The sequence below is a fragment of the Pongo abelii genome, chromosome 1 (assembly GCF_028885655.2).
Source record: "Pongo abelii isolate AG06213 chromosome 1, NHGRI_mPonAbe1-v2.0_pri, whole genome shotgun sequence".
Lineage (NCBI taxonomy): Eukaryota > Metazoa > Chordata > Mammalia > Primates > Hominidae > Pongo > Pongo abelii.
In genome coordinates, this window is record NC_071985.2 from 117,045,361 (window position 1) to 117,068,630 (window position 23,270).

Here is a 23,270-nt window from a genome sequence, read left to right on the forward strand (position 1 = left end):
CAGTTGGTACCTTGGAACATAGTGCTGAAATGCCAAGGCCATTACAGCATTACTTTAGCCACTGGTGAGTGACCTCCAACCTGTACTGTGTTACATGCTTCACATGCATAATCTCATTTAATCCTCTCAACAGCCCTGTAGGAGAGGACTGCTGTACCCATTTCACAGATGACGAGGCTAAGTAAACGGCAGCACTGCAATTTCACCAAGTACAATTCTAACTGGTACAGTACCACCTATCTGTTCACTGATTTCTTTATTTATTCCTTTGTTCTTCTACTTAGCAAACATTCTACAGGTCAGTAACACAGCAGGCCCTAAGAATACCAGTGCACACCTGCTAATTTTGCAGAGAAGGGGAAGTTTGACCAATATCACCCAGGACAGTGTTTTCAAAACCCAAACTTGTTCACCTGAAGATTAGTCAAAGAGAATAAGGTGCCAGGCCAATCCTACCAGTTCACTAAATAAGCCTCATGACAAAGGCATAATGGACAATGAGTCAACAACTTCAGGTGAAAAGCAACAAGCAATGAACACTTTTTAAATCTTCCATTTACATTCTTCATAAAGCTTTCAGGAGAGCTGATACCTATAAGAAATACCTAGAAACCGAGGCGGGCAGATCACAAGGTCAGGAGATCAAGACCATCCTGACTAACAAGGTGAAACCCCATCTCTACTAAAAATACAAAAATTAGCCAGGCATGGTGGTGGGCTACTTGGGAGGCTGAGGCAGGAGAGTGGCGTGAACCCGCAAGGCGGAGCTTGCAGTGAGCCAAGATGGCACCACTGCATTCCAGCCTGGGCGACAGAGTGAGACTCCGCCTCAAAAAAAAAAAAAAAAAAAAAGAAATACCTAGAAATGAAAAACATTTCCACTGCAGGAAGAAACTTTAATTTAAAACCAATTGTGAGAAATTAAAGTCATCAACTCTAATGGTGGCTATAAAATGTAAATTGGTGGCATAGTTACTCCCAAGAATGTTAAATGCTCTTAAAGCTCAGCTTCTCATGCACCAACAGACAAAACGTCCAGCGCCAAGTCACTGAAAAGTGAGTGTAGAGAACCCCACCAACCTGTAGGTTTCCCAAAAGGAAAAGTGGAATAATGAACAACTTACATACCCTTGTCTGTGAGATTTTTTCGAATGACTTGAATAGTAAGAATATCCAGAATAAGTGGATTCGGTATCCATAGCAATGGAGGGCTTGCCCTTGAGGAAGGAGCAGGTACTGTTTCTCCTTAGAGGTAGAGAATTTCACCTACCAGACTCCTAAAACCTCAAGGAGTCTGGAAATCAGAAGAGGAGCCACTCTTCAACAGGAACAAATTCTGGGAAAGAGGGAAAAAAAAAGACATTAATCTTCAAAGCCAACCTTAATGGGGCTGAAAGATAAATGACAAAGCCACACCTCCTCTCTGGGGTCTCTATCACGGAACAAGCAAGCGAGGGTGAAGCAACTGAACTCTAAACGCTCCAGCCATGCAGCAACCAGCTTTCCCAGGCGTCTGGGAGGGAGACAGGCTAGGCGCTGAGCAAGCTGAACCCCTACCACAGCAGCAGGAAAATGGGAGGCACTTGTCCACATCCTCAGGATGACCTGACCCCTGCTCACTGGCTTTAGGAGGTGGCTTTCCACATCTACGACCCTCCACACAATGCTCAGCCCCCCACTGCCAGTTTGCTGGTTAAAAAAACAATATCCAGCGAAGTTGCTTTTAAGGGATTTGGTCATAATTTCCAAAAGTCAATTAAAAAAAAAAAAAGACCTTCAACCTTTTTGATCTAGGATCCAAATTTCTGGGAATTTATCTTAGGGAACTGATTTCTTTTTTAAAGACAAATTATTGTTGTCTCATTGTCTATAAATAATAAAATGCTAGAAACAATCTGAATGCCCCCAGAATACAGGAATAGGTAAGGAAAACATGGTTCATCCACCAAAAAAGTATCACGTATGTTTAAAATTATCATTATAAAGAATAGAAACTCTTATAATGATAAATTTTAAAAGCAGGATACAGTATTGTTGATACACAGTGAACCAACATTACAGTTACAATTGTATAAAATTGCTTATGTAAGGACAAAGATTTTTAAAAGGAGACAGAAAATGAAATCAGGCAATTTATTATTTGCAGGCTCCTGGGTCTTTTCCCACATTTTCATTAGATATTGCTTTGCAATAAAAATAAATTGGAAACATTTCCAAGTACATTCCTGAGCACCCACATGCTAAAATTTTTACTTCTAGAAAATCGAGATCCACAAGTTCTGTCTCTTTCTGCACCCCTCACCCCAGAGCTAGTCTCAGCTCAACAGGGTTCCTTCTTCCAGCCGCTGGAAGCTGAAACTGCAAACACAGCCAGTGAGATAAGTGTGAAGAAAAAACAAAGGAGCTGTAAATGCCATACCCTAACCCTCCTGGGAGGAGGCCAAGTTTCCCTGACCCCAGCAACAACACGTAAGTCTGGAGGGAATCAGGTCAGCACAAATCACCATACACCACCAACACAGCCCCCACAGCCTCTAATCTCAGTTAGGGTGTATTTACCCTCACCATTCATTCTTCCTGGGAGTCAGGTACGATCACTTCCAAGGTCTGCCACCCAGGGCCAGCCTCCTTTGTCCCTGATGCCCTGACTTACCATTCCACTTCTCCTCTGCCATCAAGAGCCCAAGGCTAGCCCTGGGGAAACCTGAGTTCTAGTCTGAGCCCAGCCACTGTTTAGTACAACCTGGGATAAGCCACTTGCTTTCTTATGCCTCAGTTTCCTCACCTGTTAAATGGGGTAAACCAACCAGCCACCGACCTCACAGGTAGATCTGAAAATATAAGCAGATACAGTTTCCAGAGGTGGGTTCCAATCTCGGGTTTTACTCACTTACTAGCTATCAGGCCCCAGTCAAAATCAGTAAACCTCTTTGAACATGTAACTGTAAAATGCAAATATCAGGGTTGCTGTGAAGACCAAATGAGCTAACAACTAGGAAGGGACCCAGCGCGAGCTCCAGATGTGCTAGGTAAACGAAAGTCAGTGTCTATCAGTACTCCCTTTGTGGGTTCCGAAATGCTTGTTCCTCTGTCTTTCTAATGAGAGAAATGCTTGGAAAGAAGCAGAGCAGACCGAGTCTCTGTGCCAGGCTTCCTGCCACAAGGCTCACCTGCAGTCAGACAGAATGGAGCTCGCATCTCAGTCCGCTGCCTACGAACTAGCTGTACACCTGGGCAAAGCAGTTTCTCCTTGGAGCCTCAGAGACTTCCCAATCCATAAAAAGGAAGCAAGGCAGCTTATTATGGTGGGGGTTTGTAGGGGGAGGTAGCTGTAAAGATTAAATGTGAAAACACAGCAGGCCTTTTTTAAATGCTAAGTTTTGCTCCTGGACTTACCCTACTTTCCTAGAAGACTTCAAGGGCTGAGTCATCTTTTTTTCTGCCTACTGTCTCCACCATTTTCACTAGCAATTTCAATCAGCTTTCAACACCTCAGTCTCACTTCCTTTCTGCCCTGGGCTTTGCTGTTTTCTCACCTGCTTCATAACAGGCAGACGTCAACATTAGGATGTGCTTCGAAGATCTCCAGCCCTGAGTGAATTGAGATCCTCCCTGAAAGACCCTCACCCAGCCTCTGCTGATCTGCAGATTCTAATGTCCAGTTCCCTGGCCCAGAACACAGATTTCCCTCTCTCTTCTAGATTCATAATTAACCCTTCACAACTCCTACACTCTTTCTGCCTTGCAACCCATAACTCTGGATTCCCCATTCCATCCCAACTTCCAGCTACTTTTTGCTAAATGCTGCTGGAGTGTCTCAGAGGCAGGTGGCCCAGGCCCTGCAGATCTGGGCAGATCCAGCTTGGTGCTTCCTAGCTGTGACATCAGGGGGCAGATGTTTGCCTCTCTGAGCTTGTCCAACCCCGCCCCATAAAATGAGGTCATTTAATATTCTCTCTTCCCAGGGTTCTTGCGAGGATTAAATGAAACTGCAAAGGTAAAGTCTCTGGCACATGGTAACCCAAGTTTTATTCCCTTCTCCCTCTTCCAGAGGACTTCATTCCTTGTCCTCACTGAAAACTTGTGGCCATTCATTAAGACAACTCCAGGCCTGTCCCTCAAAGGAAACCACGGGTCCCAACTGCCCTCCAGGGAAAGGCTTTATCTAACTCTACCAACCACCCTAGTCCGGTTTCCCTCCCACAATTCCTTCCTGTACTTACCAAAGGAGTGGTCTATACATGCTGTCACTCCCTCCTTCTCCACTTTCAGTCCAAATCTCCAGCCACAACACTCCACTGAAACAGTTGGCCAAGGATTGCTATGAGCCAAGTAACATCCTTGTCCTCCTCCCCCAGTGCTTTTTATTTCATTTATTAGTCCATCCACCTCCATATTAAGTGGCACCTACAAGACCATGCTAAGCAATGCTAGGGCACAGCAATGACAAAGGCATGCTGCCTGCCCTAGCAGAGTTTCTCTGCAGCTAGCTAGCCTCCAATTTGATGCCGCTTATGTTACTACTTCTCCTCTAACACTCCCTCTCCTCTCCCCCCATTACATTATCCCTTGACATTCAAAACTCTTCTCATTCTTCTCCAACCACAGATTTCCTATGGCAGAAGCTCCTTGAACACAGCAACTACGTCTTACCTCCACCCAGGATATTTTGAACATAGCAGGTACCCAACAAATACTTACTGAAAGACTAAATCCCAAGTGCACATTTCCTACTGAGAGTCCTCTTGCTCCCCTTGGGAATACCATCATCCCTCTCATAGGTGCTCTCCAGTATCCTGTTCTGTTCTTCCCAATTCCTCAGCTAAAGCAATACACTCATCCTATGGATCCAACCCTGTGCCACCTTCAACACCCTCTCTGATCCTCCCCTCACTCTACTGATTCACAGCCACCCACTTCCTCCAGGCTCCACCTACACAGGGCTAGACCACTACAAAGCCTCCAGGTGTCCTCACCAGCCTATACACAACTCAGGCCCCTTCTAAGTCATACCGTTTCTCATAGTTACAAACTCTTATCCTATCCAAGATCTGAGTGAGGACTAAGAGGATGCAATAAGAGGCAAACTAATAAAATCCAAAGTGAACTTATTTTAAAAGAGTCTGAGCCAAGGTAAGAACTTCAACAAACTTAATAGAAAAGGATATCCTGAAGTTTATCACTGCAATGATATATCTATGAGATAGTTCCCTTGCATACACAAGAAATTAACAAAACTCATGATAAGGTCAGAAGGAATCCCTTATCAGAAAAGATAATACAGCAATGAAAAGGAATCAGGTTCCCAGGGTAATAAACTGATAGGCTGTCACAGCAGCATGAATGGGACAGTCATATAAAGGTGGGAATATGGCTCCTAGAACCTGGAACTGTCTGTCATACTGACCCCTGACATGACTCATATTGTGTTTGGCCCAGGCTGGGCAGCAGCCAGAGTAACCTTTTAAATTACAATGCAGACGTCACTTCCCTGTTTAAAACCTTTCCGTGGTGTCCCACTGCACTTTAAATAAAATACAAAAATCTTTCATTTGGTATGCAATGTCCTGCCCAGCGCTCTAGCTCCCTCCTCCTTCTCTAGCCCCAGCTCCTTTAAGGTAGAGTCTTAGGGCTTTGGCAGAGCCCAGTATATCTGTTGGTACTCACCCTTTACATGCCCTGTTTTGCCAAATTCCTACTCATCACTCCTTAATTTAAATACTGCTCCTTTCAAGAGGCCTTTCCTGATCCTTCAATCTCAATCAGGCTCTTCTCTAGTACCCTGTACTCTTCGTTTCTATCCAACTTCCAGTGATACATTTGTTTGTGTGATCACTTATTGTCTAGTTCCTTTACAGGCTGTAAGCTCCATGAGGGCAGAGGCACTTTCATGTCTGTCTTTCCAGCTCCTAGGACATTATGGGTACCCTATAAATGTCTGCTGAATGAAGGGTTTTGTGGCAGCTCTTAGGACATGAGGCCATAGATTCATTGTGGAAGAAACTTTAGAAATTATCTATTTTAAATCCTTAGTTTTAGAGGTGGGGGAAAAAAAAAGATGCAGATATTAGATAGAAGCGTGATACCAGAACTATCAAAAAAAAAAAAAAAAGCGATACTACTGGCTCGCATGGCAGTCCCACTCAGGGGCAGTGTTCGTATGCCAGACACACTGAGTAAAAATCAGCAGCAGCCTCTTTCAGCCACTGCCCAAGAGCATCTTGCCTCACCGGTCACCCACTCCTTAAGAGTGTACTGCTTGGCACTGCTTGGGTAGGGGCTGGAGGCAAATATTAGGACAGGGCGAGGCTCACTGAACCACATCGCATGCAGGCAAGGTCAACACTGGGATATAGGTGCACAGGGTGCTTCTAAGTGGCAGTGTCTTAAATTCTGGACTTCCTAGGCAAAAATATCAGAAAGAATCTCCTTCACCACCCTTTATCAAAAGCAAAATGAAGATAAGCAGCCTCAAACAGAATTCTCTCCTAAAGTCATGTTCACTCATATAAAAATCCTACTACTTAAAATGAAAACACAGTGTTTAGCAAATCGTATGAAGGAAATAATATGATAATGACAGTGGTAAACATAAGCTAACCTTCGCAAAAAGGAAATTATAAAAACATCAACAGCTCTGCCTAGAGCTATTAAGTAATTAAGGGAGCTCTGGTTTGGAAAGTTACTATGTAAGGGGTACACAGACACGCACTGAATTTAAAGAGAGATTTTGCTTCCTATGCAGTAAGTAGATCTATTTCCAAGGAAAAGTGGTGTCTGGTACAACCATGCTTATATATGCTGTGTACATTATTTTGAATATTTGATTTTTACATAGAATTCTGCAGAGATTATGCTATTAATTATTATTTATATTATGTCTTGAAGCTAACATTCTTCTTAGGGGTACCCATTTTTAATTAAATGGCACTCAAGGGGAAAGTGACAATTGAAATAATTTTGTTTAGAGTCAACTATTCTTCTAGAGAGTAGCAATGAGCCCAGATTGTGGGTTAAGAGCATTCAAATCCTGGCTCTAGTACTTAGCTGTGTGACCTCAGAACAAGTTACTTAACTGCTCTCTGCCTCAGTTTCCCTAACTGTAACAACAGATTTTATTTTACTTATATTATAGATCTGTAGTAGGTATTAAATAATTCATAAAAATTATTAGAACAGTGCCTAGCACATGTTCAACACAGCTAGCACAGCTGTCAACTACTACTAGTATTCACTAGAGTAAAATTCCTTCAGTTAGGAAGAACTGAAGGGGTTGTATGGCATATAACTTCTGTATCATTTTCACTGAACTTATACACATTTTTCTGGTCTCTGCTACCACCTTTAACTGCTACTATTAACTATAGCTAAGTAACAAGTGATTTCTATTCTGTTTCTTACAGGCCTCTATTTACCATCCCCAGGTTGGAAGCAAATGTCAGAGAGACCAGAGAAAACCGTGTGTGTTTTAGTGGGTTTATTTGGAGGTGCATGGGGCTGGAAAGGAGCGGGCAGAGATGCAGGGCAGATCTATAAAACATTTTGAACTTGTGGTCTATAAACCACCAAACATCATGCAGGTCACTGATGTGAGGATCTGCTGGGCTTATGGCAGTTGTGACAAACTCAATGATTCTTTTATTACAACAGCTTATAAGTGAATGATTCTGGGTCATTATTTACAAGGAAAGAAAATGTCAACTTCGTTTTACTTGTTTCGCCAATGATTTCATCTCACCTCGCCAGAATAACTTCTCTCAGCTCCAGTCATTAATTACCCCTGAAACACCTCCGGCAGCTGGGTACAGATTTCTGAAGAGGTGTGAATTGTTAACATGTCTGGAGTTATGTGATGTATATTTGTTTGCAAGTGACTCCCTTGTTCCCTGCCAGATATTTAAACTTCAGAAAAATAGATCTCACGAGTACTACCTCCTCTGTAAATCTGATGGCACGGAGTCTAATCACTGTTGTCCTGTAAGTGGGATTCAGAAGGACACTGCTAGAGACAACAGCACACACATGTATCCTTGCAACAAACTTCAATACTGCTAACATCAGACCGATACTGCTAACATCAAACCAATACTGCTAACAGAAACATGGTCCAATCACAAGCCCACCTAATCTTTTCCATCTTAAGGAAAATAGAATAGCATGATGCCGAAATCATATGTCCTATACAGCGAGACCCTAACCAGCTAGCTGATTTTACAGAGATGATGGTAATAGTCTAACAGTTTCTAGTTGTCAAGTGTTTACTATGTGTTAGATGCTGTTTTAAGTCACTTACATGTAATATCTCACTTAATCCTCATAACAAGTGTTTAAGAAAAAATAAGACATTAATATCATGTTAGGGAAACCAGACTGACACATGAGCCAGGGCTTAAACGTTGAGAGTCTAACTCCAGAACCTGTGTTCTTAGCTACAGAAAATTGACAACACTGTAGCAATTACTAGAATTGTTTGTTTATATAGAGGAGAATAAGCAACAATCATAAATTGTCCCAAACCACATATAACCCCACTAAGAATTTTGCAATTTCAACTTCTACTCACAGGTTCAGTGTCCCAAGCATCGTGAGGCACTCAGGAGAAAAGAAATGGATCTAAAATAGTTCTAACTCCTAATGAGCTCATAGCCCCAATATGGAGACCTCCAATTAAAACACAATGTGACAAGGGCCCATCCCACCAAAATAGCTGATAAGGCCTAGGGTAGCAAGCACGGTGTGCGTATATATGCGTGTTAAGGGGATGATGAAGGGGAGGATGCCTTCTTCATTCAACACATTTATCCTTCAAACAAAGGGTGACATGGAATTGCTGCTTGGTAAAGGAACTTTAAATTTCCTTTATGGTTTTGTCCTGTTGCTTAATACATATGACAATAAAAATGTACTGCTTGGCAAGCAGTCCTTACAAATATATCACTCTCAAAATTCTTCTCCCATTTTACTTACAAATTAAGTTGCAAGCAAGCCTCACTGCCAACATTGTTAATAGTGAAATTCCACACTGAGTGTTTTCACTAATTATATTGAGAGACATCAACGTTTGGGAATGTTTAATGCTCATGGATAGGTGAAGCGTGTTATTTCTTTGAACTGGAAAAAGAAACAGTTTCCTCCCACAAATCAAAGCCCCAACTATATCACATTGATTTAATTCAACCCTAAAAACTCTATAATTAGTGGTTACAGAAAATGGCTAATTACCTCTCCCTGTATTCAGACAATTTCTGCCATCTCACTTGCAGAGCCTGGGAGCTGTGTACTCAACCCACCCACTGAAGGGAGAATGCTAATTAGCATTGTTGACTGGTGATACAAGTTATAATATTTTTCAGCAACCCCATAAAATTTATAAACATGTCAGTGAAAATGCCAGATTCTTTTACAGTTTGTTAGCTTTTGGACTAAGTGTCTAGGAATACATTCATTTCTAACCAAAGCCAGGTCAAGAGTTTTAACAAAATGCACGGGCCATCTACACAATCATCATCATAAGGCGCTCAAACACTTCCTAACGAGAATCTAAGGGAGCTCACAACACCTTCGCAGCGTGGGCATTAGACCTGGTTTGGAGAAGTGAAAACTGAGCAACAGATTTCTCGGCTCCAAGTCTCATCTGCTCATCACCCAGCAGCCAGGCCGCGGCTCCGCCCCAGTCCTGCCGCCACCACGGACGCGTTTAAATTTTTATAAAGCTTCACACTTCTCTAGGCGCGATGCTTGGGGCAGTTCAAAGACTGCAGAAGGAAATGAGGTCCTGCCGGTGGAGAAGGCTGCCCCGGCGCGGTGAGATTTCCTCCAGCAGGGACACCTTGGGCAGAGACCCGCCGGGCGCCTCTGCTCCACCCCGGCGTTTTTGAAAGTAAACTCCTACCTGCCTGTTGCACTCTCCCAGGCGCAACCGGACTCGCCCCTCAGGCCTCCAGGGCCGGCTCAATTTTTTGTGAGCGAGGTGTGCACACAGACCAGCTCTGTCCCGCTTCCTGGCGAAGGGCCAGGCGGTGCCCGGGTCGAGCCCCCCCAGGGGTGGGAACCCCGGTGCGCGCCCGGCTCCCGCCCTGCACGGCTGCTGCAGCCGCCCGGTGCCTCCAACGCTCGGCCACTCCCTGCCGGCCTGCCCGCCGCCCCTGCACGCGCACCGAAGGGGCGCACTCCAAAGGCCAGCCCGGGGAGAAAGGGGCGTCCGAGGTGTGAGCAAGGAACCCCGGGACCCTAAGGAGTGGGGTGCGGCAGAGATCGCACGGCAGAGCCAGGAGGGGCGCAATGCATGGGGAGAAGAGTGGAGTCAGAGGAAGCACGACCCGGAGCGCTCCGAAGGAGGGGAGGGAGCTCCCGGCCCGAGGCGGGAGCCGGCGACCCGGGGTCGAAGTCCCGCGGGGCGAGTGCTGGAGGAGGGCGCAGGGGCACGCGAGGTCCGAGGTGGGGGCGTCTCCCAGCCAAAGGTCTGCCCCGGGGGCCGCCGCCGCCGCGCAGCGCTCGGCCTCTCGCGGGACTCACCTCCGCGCCGGCCGCCCGGGCTCCGCGGCCCGCGGTCTCGGCTCACAGCGGCCCCGGCTCTGCGGCCTGCGCTGGGCTCCTGGAGAGGCAGAGCCCCGCCGCCGCCGCCGCCGCACTGCTGCTTTCCGCTTCCTGTCCCGGCACCGCCCCGCAGCCCGAGCCCAGCCCTGCGAGCCCGGCGCGGCCGCGAGCCAAGAGCAGCGAGCGCTGCCGGCCCCGCCGCGGGCCCGGCCCACCTGCAGCGGAGGGCGGGACCCGGCCGGCGTCCCACTCACCTCGTCACCGCCCCGACCCCACACACCCGGGACACACACGAAGGCGTGCGCGGTCACACTCTTGCACACGGACCAGGGAATGACACCTCCCACACACATTCACCCTCATCCACACACATTCACCCTCATACACACACACACACTACACAGACGTGCACAGCCCAGTAACCGGCTCTCTTCTGGGCAGACACACACACTATAAACACATGGCCCAGGAATTGATCTCTGACACCGCCCCCTCCCTCCCCCACATACTTGGAATCTCAAGCTCACACACACACACACACACAAAATCATGCACAAAATCCGAGCCCATTTGCCCTCACGAGCGCCCCCATCCACATAGTCACACGGCTCAGGGACTAACCCCCCAACCCCACTCAACACACACTCATATACACACTTTCCAAGAACTGACCGACGAATATCCATGTACACCATATCTCAACCCATATACACACACTTAAACTCACATGTAGCCCTGGAAATGACCCCACAAATAGACACACACACACACACACACACACACACACGCACACACCCTACAAGCCACCACAGCAAGCCTCTCCCCTCCTCCTTCCTTATCAGAGCAGGCACTGCCACTAGCCTAGTCTCCTAGAAACTGCTAGATGAACACATCTCTGCAGGCAGGTAGCTGAAGCTTCAGTGCTGACTCCAACCAGGTACTGTTTCCTTTCTGAGCCTTTGTTTGCCTGTCTGAAAAGTGGTGAGGATGCTGCTGTCCAACTTGCAGGATTGTGGTGAGGATTACAAAACAGTTGGCAACGATTTTCATGAATATTTGCACTTTTCTTAGTTGTCTTGTGTTGGTAGCATTAGGGTTCCTTACTGATCATCTCCAATCTAGCTGGGACCCAAAGCTGCTTACGTGGCAGGATTTTCCAGTGGAAGCAGTGTATAATGAAACGCTGAATTTCCTAAGAGTTGTCTACAGGAGTATTTCGGGCATTTGGGGTGGGGAAATGCAGGCCCACCGTGACTAGCCTTAATCAGGGAACCTTGGCCCCAAGAACCCCTCACTCTCCTGATCACCTCTTCCTCATCCCTTCTAGCCTCCATTTTCTCTCACATATGTCACACTTCCTTGAGAAGACATCCATATGTTCAATGTGGCTGATTTTCACCACTCCCAACCCCCAGGCTCTACTGCCCCACTCAGTGGCCTAGACCATCTGCCTCCCCCACCCCCAGCCTCCCAGTAGGCTCCAGAGAGCAGATGTTGCTGACTCAGGCAGCCAGGTTCCTATAGGTAAAGCCAATGGTCTATTCACCCAAATCAGCACTCAGGTGCAGAAATGTAGAATATTATAAAAACATGTCTCTCTCATCTCTAAAATGTAGAACTTTCAAAGTTCAAACAGACCAGGGATTTCCAATTCTAGTCATGTACCTGAATAGCTCCAATTAACACAGAGATCTTCAATGAGTTTTCAGAAAGTAATTCTAATTCACTTAGGTTCTTATGTCTAGCCACCTTACCAGATGATGTTTTGTGGGAAAGAGGGGTAGTTGCAAATAACCTATTTTAAAATAATAAATTCACCTTTAAATGCCATTTAGAGGCTGGGCTTGGTGGCTCACGCTTGTAATCCCAACACTTTGGGAGGCTGAGATGGGCAGATCACTTGGGGTCATGAGTTCAAGACCAGCCTGGCCAACATGGCGAAACCCCATCTCTACTAAAAATAAAAAAATTAGCCAGGCATGGTGGCAGGCACCTGTAATCCCAGCTACTCAGGAGGCTGAGGCAGGAGAATTGCTTGAACCTAGGAGGCAGATGTTGCAGTGAGCCGATATCATGCCACTGCACTCCAGCCTGGGCAAAACGAGACTCCATCTCAATTAGAAAAAAAAAAAAACATGCCAGGGGACCGGGCAAGATGGCTGAATAGGAAGAGCTCCAGTATGCAGCTCCCAGCAAGATCAACACAGAAGGCAGGTGATTTCTGCATTTCCAACTGAGGTACCCAGCTTATCTCATTGGGACTGGTTAGACAGTGGGTGCAGCCCACAGAGGGCGAGCTGAAGCAGGGTGGGGAGTCACCTCACCCGGGAAGCACAAGGGAATGGGGAACTCCCTCCCCTAGCCAAGGGAAACCATGAGGGACTGTGCTGTGAGGAACAGTGCATTCCAGCCCAGATACTATGCTTTTCCCATGGTCTTCACAACCAACAGACCAGGAAAGTCCCTCGGGTGCCTATGCCACCAGAGCCCTGGGTTTCAAGCACAAAACTGGGTGGCCATTTGGGCAGACACTGAGATAGCTGCAGAAGGTTTTTTTCATACCTCAGTGGCTCCTGGAATGCCAGTGAGATGGAACTGTTCACTCCCCTGGAAAGGGGGCTGAAGCCAGGAAGCCAAGTTGTCTAGCTCAGGGGATTCCACCTCCATGGAGCCCAACAAGCTAAGATCCACTGGCTTGAAATTCTTGCTGCCAGCACAGCAGTCTGAAGTCGACCTGGGACACTGGAGCTTGTTGAGGGGAGGGGCATCTGCCATTACTGAGGCTTGAGTAGATGATTTTCCCCTGACAGTGTAAAGAAAGCCACTGGGAAGTTTGAACCAAGCAGAGCCCACTGCAGCTCCACAAAGCCGCTGTAGCCAGACTTTCTCTCTAGATTCCTCCACTCTGGGCAGGGCATGTCTCAGAGAAAGGCAGCAGATCCAGTCAGGGGCTTATAGATAAAACTCCCATCTCCGTGGGATAGAGCACCTGGGGAAAGGGGCGGCTGTGGGCACAGCTTCAGCAGACTTAAATGTTCTTGCCTGCTGGCTCTGAAGAGATCTCCCAGCACAGGACTCAAGCTCTGCTAAGGGACAGACTGGCTCCTCAAGTGGATCCCTGACCCCTGTGCCTCCTGACTGGAAGACACCTCCCAGAGTGGTTGACAGACACTTCATACAGGAGAGCTCTGACTGGTATCTGGCAGGTGCCCCTCTGGGACAAAGCTTCCAGAGGAAGGAACAGGCAGCAGTCTTTGCTGTTCTGCAGCCTCTGCTGGTGATACGCAAGCAAACACAGTCTGGAGTGGACCCCCAGCAAACTCCAGCAGACCTGCAGCAGAGGGGCCTGACTATTAAAAAGAAAACTAACGAACAGAAAGGAATAGCATCAATATCAACAAAAAAGACATTCACACAAAAACCTTATCCCAAGGTCACCAACATCAAAGACTAAAGGTAGATAAATCCACAAAGATGAGGAAAAACCAGCACAAAAAGGCTGAAAATTCCAAAAACCAGAGCACCTCTTCTCCTTCAAAGGATCACAATTCCTCACCATTAAGGGAACAAAACTGGAATGGAGAATGAGTCTGACAAATTGACAGAAGTAGGCTTCAGAAGGTGGGTAATAACAAACTCCTCCAAGCTAAAGGAGCATGTTCTAACCCAATAAGAGGAAGCTAAGAACCTTGAAAAAAAGTTTAGAGGAATTGCTAACTAGAATAACCAGTTTAGAGAAGAACATAAATGACCTGATAGAGCTGAAAAACACAGCATGAGAACTTCATGAAGCATACACAAATATCAATAGCCAAATCAATCAAGCAGAATAAAGGATATCAGAGATTAAAGATCAACTTAATGAAATAAAGTGTGAAAACAAGATTAGAGAAAAAGAATGAAAGGGAATGAAATATGTCCCAAGAAATATGGGACTATGTGAAATGACCAAACCTACGTTTGATTGGTGTACCTGAAAGTGACAGGGAGAATGGAACCAAGTTGGAAAACACGTTTCAGGATATTATCCAGGAGAACTTCCCCAACTTAGCAAGACAGGCCAACATTCAAATTCAGGAAATGCAGGGAACACCACAAAGATACTCCTCAAGAAGAGCAACCCCAAGGCACATAATCATCAGATTCACCAAGGTTGGAATGAAGGAAAAAAATGTTAAGGGCAGCCAGAGAGAAAGGTTGGGTTACCCACAAAGGAAAGCCCATCAGACTAACAGTGGATCTCTCTGCAGAACTGCTATAAGCCAGAAGAGAGTGGGGGCCAATATTCAACACACTTAAAGAAAAGAATTTTCAAAACAGAATTTCATATCCAGCCAAACTAAGCTTCATAAGCTAAGGAGAAATAAAATCCTTTACAGACAAGCAAATGCTGAGATATTTTGTCACCAACAGGCCTACCTTATAAGAGCTCCTGAAGGAACCACTAAATATGGAAAAGAAAAACCAGTACCCAGCCACTGCAAAAACATACCAAATTGTAAAGACCATTGATACTATGAAGAAACTGCATCAACTAATGGGCAAAATAGCCAGCTAGCCTCATAATAACAGGATCAAATTCACACATAACAATATTAACCTTAAATGTAAATGGGCTAAAAGCCCCAATTAAAAGACACAGACTGGCAAATTGGATAAAGAGTCAAGACCCATCGGTGTGCTGTATTCAGGAGACCAATCTCATGTGCAAAGACACACATTGGCTCAAAATAAAGGGATGGAGAAATATTTACCAAGCAAATGGAAAGCAAAAAAAAGCAGGATTGCAATTCTAGTCTCTGATAAAACAGACTTTAAACCAACAAAGATCAAAAAAGACAAAGAAGGGTATCACATAATGATAAAGGGATCAATGCAACAAGAAGAGATAACTATCTTAAATATATATGCACCCAATACAGGGGCACCCAGATTTATAAAGCAAGTTCTTAGAGACTTACAAAGAGACTTAGACTCCCACACAATAATAGTGGGAGACTTTAATACCCCACTGTCAATATTAGACAAATCAATGAGACAGAAAATTAACAAGGATATTCAGGACTTGAATGCAGCTCTGGACCAAGCAGACCTAATAGACATCTATAGAACTCTCCACCCCAAATCAACAGAATATACATTCTTCTCAGCACCACATCACACTTATTCTAAAATTGACCACATAATTGGAAGTAAAACACGCCTCAGCAAATGCAAAAGAATGGAAATCATAACAGTTTCTCAGACCACAGTACAATCAAATTAGAACTCAGAATTAAGAAACTCACTCAAAACTGCACAACTACATGGAAACTGAACAACCTGCTCCTCAATGACTACTGGGTAAATAATGAAATTAAGGCAGAAATAAATAAGTTATTTGAAACCAATGAGAACAAAGACAAAAGGTACCAGAATCTCTGCGACACAGCTAAAGCAGTGTTTAGAGGCAAATTTATAGCACTAAATGCCCAAGGAGAAAGCAGGAAAGATCTAAAATTGATACCCTAACATCACAGTTAAAGGAACTAGAGAAGCAAGCAAACAAATTCAAAAGCTAGTAGAAGGCAAGAAATAACTAAGATCAGAGCAGAACTGAAGGAGATAAAGACATGAAAAACCCTTCAAAAATCAATTAAACCAAGAGCTGTTTTTTTTTTTTGAAAAGATTAACAAAATAGATAGACTGCTAGCCAGACTAATAAGGAAGAAAATAGAGAAGAATCAACTAGACACAATAATAAATGATAAAGGGGATATCATCACTGATCCCACAGAAATACACACTACCATCAGAGAATACTATAAACACCTCTACACAAATAAACTAGAAAATCTAGAAGAAATGGGCAAATTCCTTGACACATACACCCTCCCAAGACTAAACCAGGAAGAATTTGAATCCCTGAATAGATCAATAACAAGTTCTGAAATTAAGGCAGTAATTAATAGCCTACCAACCAAAAAAAGCCTGGGATTAGACGTATTCACAGCTGAATTCTACCACAGGTACAAAGAGAAGCTGGTACCATTCCTTCTGAAACTATTCCAAACAATAGAAAAAGAGGGACTCCTCCCTAACTCGTTTTATGAGGTCAGCATCATCCTGATACCAAAACGTGGCAGAAACACAACAAAAAAAGAAAATTTCAGGCCAATATCCCTGATGAACAGCAATGCGAAAATCCTCAATAAATCACTGGCAAACCAAATCCAGCAGCACATCAAAAAGCTTATCCACCACAATCAAGTTGGCTTTATCCCTGGAATGCAAGGCTGGTTCAACATATGCAAATCAATAAACATAATCCATCACATAAACAGAACCAATGACAAAAACTACATAATTATCTCAATAGATGCAGAAAAGGCCTTTGATAAAATTCAACACCGCTTTATGCTAAAAACTCTCAATAAACTAGGTATTGATGGAACATATCTCAAAATAATAAGAGCTATTTATGACAAATCCACAGCCAATATCATACTAAATGGGCAAAAGCTGGAAGCATTCCCTTTGAAAACTGGCACAAGACAAGGATGTCCTCTCTCACTACTCCTACTCAACATAGTATTGGAAGTTCTGGCCAGGGCAATTAGGCAAGAGAAAGAAATAAAGGGTATTCAAATAGGAAGAGAGGAAGTCAAATTGTCTCTGTTTGCAGAAGACGTGATTGTATATTTAGAAAACCCCATCGTCTCAGCCCAAAATCTCCTTAAGCTGATAAGCAACTTCAGCAAAGTCTCAGGATACAAAATCAATGTGCAAAAATCACAAGCATTCCTATACACCAAAAACAGACAAACCAAGAGCCAAACCATGAGTGAACTCCCATTCACAGTTGCTACAAAGAGAATAAAATACCTAGGAATACAACTTACAAGGGATGTGAAGAACCTTTTCAAGGAGAAGTATAAACCACTGCTTAAGGAAATAAGAGAGAACACAAACAAATGTAAAAACATTCATGCTCATGGATAGGAAGACTCAATATTGTGAAAATGGCCATACTGCCCAAAGTAATTTGTAGATTTAATGCTATCCCCATCAAGCTACCATTGACTTTCTTCACAGAATTAGAAAGAACTACTTTAAATTTCATATGGAACCAAAAAAGAGCCCATATAGCCAAGACAATCCTAAGCAAAAAGCTGGTGGCATCATGCTACCTGACTTCAAACTATACTACAAGGCTACAGTAACCAAAACAGCATAGTACTAGTACCAAAACAGATATATAGACCAATGGAACAGAACAGAGGCCTCAGAAATAACACCACACATGTACAACCCTCTCATCTTTGACAAACCTGACAAAAACAAGCAATGGGGAAAAGATTCTCTATTTAATAAATGGTGTTGGGAAAACTGACTAGCCATATGCAGAAAACTGAAACTGGACCCCTTACTTACACCTTATACAAAAATTAACTCAAGATGGATTAAAGATTTAAACATAAGACCTAAAACCATAAAAATCATAGAAGAAAACCTAGGCAATACCATTCAGGACATAGGCATGGGCAAAGACTTCATGACCAAAATACCAAAAGCAGTGGCAACAAAAGCCAAAATTCACAAATGGGATCTGATTAAAGAGCTTCTGCACAGCAAAAGAAACTATCATCAGAGTGAACAGGCAACCTACAGAATGGGAGAAAATTTTTGCAATCTATCCATCTGACAAAGGGCTAATATCCCGAATCTACAAGGAACTTAAAGAAATTTACAAGAAAAAAACAATCCCATCAAAAAGTGGGCAAAGGATATGAGCAGACACTTCTCAAAAGATGACATTTTTGCAGCCAACAAACATATATAAAAAAAGCTTATCATCACTGGTCATTAGAGAAATGCAAATCAAAACCACAATGAGATACCATCTCATGCCAGTTAGAATGGTGATCATTAAAAAGTCAGGAAACAACAGATGCTGGATAGGATGTGGAGAAATAGGAATGCTTTTACACTGTTGGTCTGAGTGTAAATTAGCTCAACCATTGTGGAAAACAGTGTGGCAATTCCTCAAGGATCTAGAACCAGAAATACCATTTGACCCAGCCATCCCATTACTGGGTATATACCCAAAGGATTATAAATCATGCTACTATAAAGACACATGCACATGTGTGTTTATTGCAGCACTGTTCACAAGAGCAAAGACTTGGAACCAACCCAAATGTCCATCAATGATAGACTGGATAAAGAAAATGTAGCACATATACACCATGGAATACTATGCAGCCATAAATAAGGAAGAGTTATGTCCTTTGCAGGGTCGTGGATGAAGCTGGAAACCATTATTCTCGGCAAACTAACACAGGAACAGAAAACCAAACACTTCATGTTCTCACTCATAAGTGGGAGTTGAACAATGAGAACACATGGACACAGGGAGGGGAACATCACACACCAGGGCCTGTTGGTGGGGTGGAGGACTAGGGGTGGCATAGCATTAGGAGAAATACCTAATGTAGATGATGGGTTGATGGGTGCAGCAAACCAGCATGGCACATGTATACCTATGTAACAAACCTGCACGTTTTGCACATGTATCCCAGAACTTGAAGCATAATTTTTTTAAAATGCCATTTAATGTCCATTTTTCTCCAGTGATCTTAAGTGTTCAAGCTGAAAAGGTAAGCATTGGAAAACTTCTCAGGAACTGAATGATGGAGGCCTGCCCTAGCTCAAGGTTACTGTCACCAAGTGGTTCAGCCTCATTTGGCTTTTGCCCAAAGTTGAGTGCTCCAGCTTATCCTTAATTAGTAATAAAAGTAATATTGTGGGTGCCACATGCCACTTCTTTGTTTCGCTAATATATTTGTTGCAAATTCAATGTGGGAAGTCGGGTACTATGCACTGGATGATCTCAAGACTCTGTATTCCACAAATGCATACAAGTATTTCTCCCTTCTCATTCTCACAGCTTTCCCAAATCTTGGTATGCTGCAGTGATATGATGATGTATATATTTTGGTTTTCATCCATGGTGGTTCCTGGCTCACATCTCCTGTGAGATTCTTATTTCCTAAGTGACTAGAGCAGTAAGGATATCTTTTGTTCAAGTATTTGACTTTTTGTCCTTGACTCCTGAAGCAGCTCTGGAAACAGTTTCAGAGTGATAAAGGTGAAAGACAGTCTTTTGTTATTTATAACAAATGCTTTTCACCCACACCTGAGCTTATGTTAATGAGGCAATTTTGGGGCAGACCCTAGATAACACTTTGTAGGATTGGGGGAGAGATACTGGTTGTCAGGGAAACCAATCCTGTAGTCACAGGGTTGAAGGGTTCTGCCTGTGGTATTTATACATTATTGAGGAGATAGGATGCAAATAACCAATAGGAAGCAACAAGGTGAGCATTCAGATTGAGTGCTGTGGGAATTCAAATAGGAGAAACTGTTTTCTGTTTGGGAGACCTGCAGAAGGCTTCGTGCAACTGGTGGCTTTTCAACTGGGGCTTGGTGGATAGGAAAAATTTTAGTAGGTAGCTGAGAAGAAAAAATAAACTTAGTTTCTTCCTATTGTACTCTCACGATACAGAATGCTTTTCAGATCTCGCTGTAAGAATATTTCCCCACACACCAAGCTAGCAATCAATTCTGCAGCAGATACAAGCTGAGAGGAGAGAGGAGTGAAGGTTAAGCTGATCACAGTGGCCAATGATTTAATCAATCATGCCTCTGTAACAAAGCTTCCATAAAAACCCCAAAGGACTGGGTTTGGGTAACTACCAGATAGGCAAACACATGGAGGCTTCTAGGATGGTGAAGAAGAACATATCCATGTGTCTAGAGGGTGGCAGAGCCCAATTCCACCAAGATGGACGCTCCTGGGTGCCACCCTTCCAGACCTCCTGCTGTGTGTCTCTTCATCTGACTGTTGATTTGTATTGTTTCAGATATCCTTTATCATCAACATAAGTGTTTCCCTGAGTTCTATGATCCACTGTAACAAATTAATCGAATCTGATAAGGGGGGTTGTGGGAACCCTGATTTATAGCCAGTTGGCCATAAGTTCCAGAGTCCTGGGCTTGCGAATGGCCGAAGTGAGGGCATTCTTGGAGGCTGAGCCCTCAGCCTGTGGGTCTTGACACTCTCCAAGTCCATAGTGTCAGAATCGATTTGAATTAGAGGATACCCAGGTGGTGTCTCCTGCAGAATTGCTTGCTTGCTTGGTCTGTGGGAAAATCCCTTACACATGTGGTCAGAGAAGCATTCCATGTTGTGAGAGTACATAGGAAGAAACTGAGTTTGTTTTTCCTTCTCAGCCACCCACTGAAATTTTTCCTGTTCACCAAGACCCAACTCAAATGCCACCTGTTTCATGAAGCCTTTCGCAGGTCTCCCAACCAGAAGTTTCTTCTATTTGAATTGCCATAGCACTCTGAATTTTTTACATTCACCTTGTTGCTTTGTATTGGTTATTTGTGTCTTATCTCCTCAATAATGTGTAAATACCATGTCTTATTTATCTTTTTTCTATCACAGATCTTTTCACATAGTAGTTACTTTCTAAAATACTTAGCACATGAATAAATGACTATAAAATACTTTTTGCCCCTGGGAAGTTAATAATTTAACCAGAGAACAATCTAATTACAGAGTTTTTATATATGCATATAAACGTTGTTAACAGAAGATAATACATAAAATGCTAAATGCATTAAATCACACTTTTTAAAGAAGTTACTTAACCAACCTCAAGAATTATGAATAAACCCCAAATAACAGGAGTTAAGTGAGAAAGGCCTCTGATCCACAAAACAGACTGTGCAAATTCTATGCCTTAAAGTAGAGAGAGTTGATAAACAAGAGAATCCCTCATACCCCACTTAGATACTGTTAACACTTGGTTTACTAACAATTCTAATAAACTTTACTATCTGATTCACTATAGATTAGCAACACATCAAAAAGAGTCAGGCAGTGACCTCAGGAAGACCCCAGGGACTGCAAAGAGGATCACTATGAGGATTGTTTAATTCCAGAGCTCATGCCATTCTCTTTTGCTCCTGACACAGTACACATCACAGAATAATGGCTAGGGATGCATAGTGCCTTCGTTGTAAAAGGCAAGATGGCCCTTCTGTATACAGTACTCTATTTCAGAAGACAGAGAAGATGTAAAATAAATATCAGAAAAATTTCCATCCAAAATGTTTGGAATGTTAAAAAGTGCCAATTCTTTAAAGGGCCATTTTCTGTAAAATCTACATATGTTTATTTTATGTCTGCTGGTTAATAATGCCAGTGATGAGGTGCTACAGTATGGGTCATTAGTGCCCAGTGAGAGAGTCGCACAGGCCTGGATAGTTACGGAAAGCTTCCCAAGGGAGGGTCAATTTGTCCTTGCCTTGAGGGAAGAGAAATGGAATAGACATAGATGGAGGACAGTGACTGGATCCCAGATACTCAGTATGTACATGTTGAAGAATGGTTCAACAGTGTTTCTGTTTGGAGTGTGGGCCAGAGAGAGGAAGAGCAATGCCTGGTATTTACTCAAGGGCAAGGAGCAGTCAGGGTCAAGATAAAGGCTTATGCTGAGACAAAGAGGATTCAAAATTGAGTGGCTAGGATTAGAAGGTAGAGAGCCTGGAATCCAACACTAATGTTTGGATTTTTTTTTTTTCCTTAAGAGTACGTGCTCAGGCACCACAGATAAACCTGAAATGTTCTTTCCAAGTGTTTTTAAATTTCATTTTTATTTATTTTTTAGAAACAGTCTCACTATATTGCCCAGGCTGGACTCAAACTCCTGATCTCAAGCAATCTTCCCACCTCAGCCTCTGGGACTATAAGTGCACGCCGCAGTGCCTGACTTCAATGATATCTAAACATTGATCAGTGATTCAACAATTAATTCAACAAACATTTATTGAACACTTACTGTGTACCAGTTACTATCCTAGTCTCTGGGGACATATTAAAACAGACTAAAGCTTCTATATTCAGAGAGTTCATATTTTAGTGGGGAGAGATGGACAAATGAGCATCATGTATAGTATGTCCAATGGTAATGAGTGCTAAGGAGAAAATAAAGCAGGAAAGGACATGGAGAAGTGGGGTGAGGGTGCATACGGCACTCTCCTGGAGGAGCTCAGGCGCTCCAGGGCAAGACTGCTACATAAACAAAGTCTTGCTGTCAAATACCGTAGTGCTGATAGTGCCAGTGCCCTGACAGAGACCAGAGGCAGGATGGGAGCACTGTGGGAGCACAGAGAGAAGGCCTAGCTAAGTCTGCAAAAGTGGCATGGCTTCACCTGGTTGTAACTCTGGAACCAGAAGGAAAAGGGTATATTTGGCAGATCAAGGAGGAGAGAGCATTCTGGGCCAAGGCACAGAAGTGTGACAGAGTAGGTCCAGGAAGGCACATTTGTGGCTTCCGTGCTAATGGACTTCACAGGTCTGAAGAAACAAGGCGCTGAATGTGGGGGTGTTTCAGGGGAAGGAGAAGCAGGCACAGAGTGTTGAAGCAGGACGACGCTATGGGGCGCCTGTTGGCAATTCGGCATCATGGGAGCATAAGAGAGGAAGCAGGCTGGGATACGGGGGAGAGAGTGGGGATGGGCCTGGAACAGGAGCAGTGCCAAAGCTCAGAGGGCCCTGCATGGCAGGCTTAGAAGTTTAGATTTTGGCCAGTCGCAGTGGCTCACATCGATAATCCCAGCACTTTGGGAGGCTGAGGCAGGAGGATCACTTGAACCCAGGAGTTTGAGACCAGTCTCA

At 43.9% G+C, this 23,270-nt stretch overlaps 1 protein-coding gene across 2 annotated transcripts in view; it reads right to left on the bottom strand.

Annotated features, from left to right (window-relative positions):
- The window catches only part of VANGL1 (VANGL planar cell polarity protein 1), a 51,487-nt gene extending 40,806 nt beyond the window's left edge, over window positions 1-10,681 (bottom strand). Inside the window, exons 1-2 of one of the 2 annotated variants that reach the window (XM_024233036.3) lie at window positions 10,516-10,681; window positions 1,129-1,336 (exon numbers count right to left, since the gene is read on the bottom strand). In XM_024233036.3, coding sequence (XP_024088804.2) covers window positions 1,129-1,199 — 71 coding nt within the window. In that variant the 5' untranslated portion in view covers window positions 1,200-1,336; window positions 10,516-10,681. Of the gene's footprint in view, window positions 1-1,128; window positions 1,337-9,892; window positions 10,403-10,515 lie in introns of those variants that run through there. The other variant, XM_002810378.6, reaches the window with a different exon arrangement.
- Window positions 10,682-23,270: the final 12,589 nt, after the last annotated feature.